General features: G+C 48.2%; 1 protein-coding gene across 1 annotated transcript in view; it reads left to right on the top strand.

Annotated features, from left to right (window-relative positions):
• The window catches only part of NEDD4L (neural precursor cell expressed, developmentally down-regulated 4-like, E3 ubiquitin protein ligase), a gene marked incomplete at its 3' end in the record, with an annotated part of 13,070 nt that extends 10,864 nt beyond the window's left edge, over positions 1-2,206 (top strand). Inside the window, exons 12-14 of the mRNA XM_010142622.1 lie at positions 526-603; positions 2,006-2,060; positions 2,150-2,206. Of these exons, the coding sequence (XP_010140924.1) occupies positions 526-603; positions 2,006-2,060; positions 2,150-2,206 (190 nt within the window). The remainder of the gene's footprint in view (positions 1-525; positions 604-2,005; positions 2,061-2,149) is intronic.
• Between the last annotated feature and the right edge of the window lie 1,315 nt (positions 2,207-3,521).

The raw sequence follows: 3,521 nt of genomic DNA, 5'->3' as shown, positions 1-3,521 counted from the left end.
CCCGCCCTTGCAGCCTCTGAGATTTTGTACTGTGCGACTGCGTTGCGCATTTCGTGTTTGACCGTTTTGTAGCGGACAGACGGCGGCTCGCGAGTGCTGTCCTCTGAATTCCCCAGCCTGGGCTCCTGGGGGCTAAGGGTGCCGCGGAGATCTGGACTGTCGTTTAGGCTGGGACTGCCCGTAGCTGTGCTGTATTTCACCGTGACTAGCTCTGCTCTTGTGTTACTGTAACGTGTATTCATCATCTTCACCTAACAGAACCCCTTTTACTATTTATTTTATGTCATGAGAATCCATTTTTCAGTAATTCTGCGGTTTGGGTCAACAAATAGAAATATAATTACACGAGAAAAAAAAAAAGGCACCGACTACCCAGCATTTCACATCACCCTTGAACTATGACTTGCCCTTCCCCTCGTTAGGCATCGCTGGGGTTCCAGCGACCGCTAGTTACGTGAGATATTCAGCGGCGGTTCTCGATGCAGCTGGACCTGTTGGATTTACAGTCCCACGTTTCTGTTACAGGAGGATCCCCGGCTGAAATTCCCGGTGCATTTGCGATCCAAAGCGTCTCTGAACCCCAATGACCTGGGCCCTCTTCCTGTAAGTGGTGGCGTGTACGTGTGTTAATACAGACCTGCTATTCCTCGTGATCCGAGCCGTGGCTGCAGTTCCATGTTGTATGTTCGCACGTATGTTGCTGTCGTCGTGTTTCTGGAGACGCTGAAGCTGTTTATATAGAGCATTTTATATAAAGCAGCTTTAGTGTGCTCTGCAGATCAGGCAGGGTCTTCGAAGCCAGCCCATAGATTCCTGAAATCACGGCACGTTTCTTTGCTTACGTGAAGCTTTAAGGGTCTTGCCTTGGTTTTATCGCTGACGACGTGCTTTTAGATAACTGCCCCTTGCTTTAAGGAAAAACAGAGCAGCGTGTTCAAAGCGAGCTCTGTCAGCGCACAGTGGTATTCAGAAATCTGAAGAGCGATATTCTTCATGAAACGTCCGTGTTCTGCAGAGAAAGCGATCGTTTTAACGTCAGAGTCTTGCCACACCTGGCACCAAAGTATAAGGCAAGACTTAGAGCCACGATGAGGGCAGAGCTTTGCTTTGTTCTTAAAACTCCTGCCTCCCTAACGGCCGAGGCTAGTCCTGCAGAGCTGACGCTCCTGCGGTGCTGGTTTTTACAGGGCAGTGTCCGTTCAGCTCATCGCCCCGTAGATACCAAGTGCACCTTGGAGGAATTGCCGTAGTGGCATTTATCTGAGTGACAGCAACCGCTAGCTGTCACCAGCACTCCTGGTGCCCCAGCCGGTGTTTTTCGGACGAGCTGTCTGCCGGCAGAAGAGGCTCCTGTCCCACGTCTTCAATCCCACTCGTTTTTGCCGCGCTGGGGTGCAGTTTACCCGGAGAACCAACGGGAGCGCTGCTTTGGGGCAAGAGGCTGGCAAACGCTCCCTCGGGCGAGGGGCGACAACCTCTGCCACCCCCTAGGATCAGACGTCCTCCCGTAAACAGCCTCAGATCTCGCTGCCCTTGCGTTGCCGGGGCCGTGTCCCGGCGTCCTGCGCTGGAGCCGGTGGGAGGGTGAGGAGAGGGGAGAGCTGAGGATGAGGTTAGGCATCCTCGTCCCACGGGAGTGGGGTCCTGGCGGTGGTTTCACAGCCAGCAACGCGGGTGTTGCAGAGGTAGGAGCAGAAACGCTCCAACCTAACCAGTCAATTCTTTGTGACCGTTTCCTCGTAGCAGGAAACGGGTGTAAACCCCGAGGCAAGAAGTTTCCGCCTCCAAGCTTGATAAAAACGTCCCTGTATGACACCGCTGCCTGTTCTCCGAGTCTTCCTCGATTCCTGGCCTCGACATAAAGCGTCTGTGATCGTTCTGTGTTTCTACCTCACAAGCGTCTGTGAGGGGAGGGGCGGGGGGATAATGTATTGCTTCACGCTCTGTGCGGTGGTAGCATTTCACTTATTTTCTCTCTCTTTTTTTTTCTATCTCCCCATTCCAGCCTGGCTGGGAGGAAAGAATACATTTGGATGGAAGAACGTTTTATATAGACCATAGTAAGTAAGCACGCAGGTACTGCAGCAAACAGACAAAGGGAGGTCGTAACTATTGGAGTGAAAGCTTTGTAATTTTACTCTTCATTTAGGAAGCCAGGTGTTGATATGTGGAGACATTGATACCAGAGACTTAGTGCCCTCCTACGGTACTGTATTTTCACTGACAGCTTGCTTTTAATTGGCTCATCAAGCTTTGTCCCTCTCTGACTTGTGAAGCATTAACATTTCTTCTCTGTGGTTTCTTTTGTTCTTGTTGATATTTTGGAGTTGTTGTTGTTGTTGTTGATGATCCCATGGCTTATTTGCACTTACTAAATGAAAATACACACTAGGAATAGAAAATAAGATGAGAAGAGATCGTATAGCCACAACTCCACGTACAGGCCGTGGAGAAGAGAGCCCTGACCTGATTGCCTCTCCTTCCAGAAGGTCTCGTGGCAGTGCCGGTTCTGATCTTATTTCCTATTTGTAGCATGTGACACTGCACCCAGCCCATTAATATTATCCAGTTCTGTTAGTGAAGTTCTAGTGTAAGTGATGTTCCATCGTAGACTTGTCTGACTACAGCATCTCGGAACTGCTGTGTGAGTTTTTGTTGTGTTCGAAAATAAAGCAGCCCAGAAGGGAGGGGTTCTTTTTTTTTTTTTTTTTTTTTTTTTTTTTTTTTTTACGCCTATAGCTGGACTTTATAACGAGGTATTTCTCCTGATGGCATAATCTCACAGAACTAGCTAACTCGCAGAACCGTTAGAAGAGGGTACAGGTGCTGCACAAAACGTAAAGAATTAAAACCTCAAGCTACTGTAGCTACTCGACAGGGTTATGTTTTTCCTTCGGCATCAGGAGCTGACCGATGCTTCTCTGTAGTTGTATAGACGACATTATTAAACTGTCATTAAAAGAAATATGAATTCTGAAATTATGGAAATAGCTTTAAATAAAAATTAGAAATAATATACTGGTCAAGCAGAAGATTAACCTCTTTCAAACCTCCGTACAGGATTATTATTCTTTATACCTTCTGTGACTGTTTCTCCCAGCAGAGATCTGGAAACTTAAATAATGGTGAAACTTAAATACGGCAAATCATTCTAAACTGCTGCCACTGGAGAGTCACGGAATAAAACCGCCTTCTTTAAAATCTCAGTATCACTGCTGAGCTTCCCAACCTCCTTGAAACAGTTTTAATTTTTCAGTCTCCTAAATCTACTCGAGCAGACGATAGCCTCTAAAAGCAAGTTGCACCCGAGTTAGAATTCCCCAAAGAACTTCCAGTTGTCACAAAACCAAATTTATTTGCATCTGAAATCTCTCTCTGGTCCCTCGTGGTTTAGCTTTTATGGAGCTTGAGCTTCTGCGGCCGGAGCCCGCTCGGTGGGAGCGCTGGTTTTCCCAGCGGCGGGGCGGGAGGGCAGTGACCTTTGGCCATGGCGAGAGGTTTGTGCCAGCCCGCCGGCTGCT

Source organism: Buceros rhinoceros, unplaced genomic scaffold (assembly GCF_000710305.1).
Source record: "Buceros rhinoceros silvestris isolate BGI_N320 unplaced genomic scaffold, ASM71030v1 scaffold42908, whole genome shotgun sequence".
NCBI lineage: Eukaryota > Metazoa > Chordata > Aves > Bucerotiformes > Bucerotidae > Buceros > Buceros rhinoceros.
The sequence above is the reverse complement of the archived record's forward strand: the minus strand, read 5'-3'. Positions and strand labels throughout refer to the sequence as shown.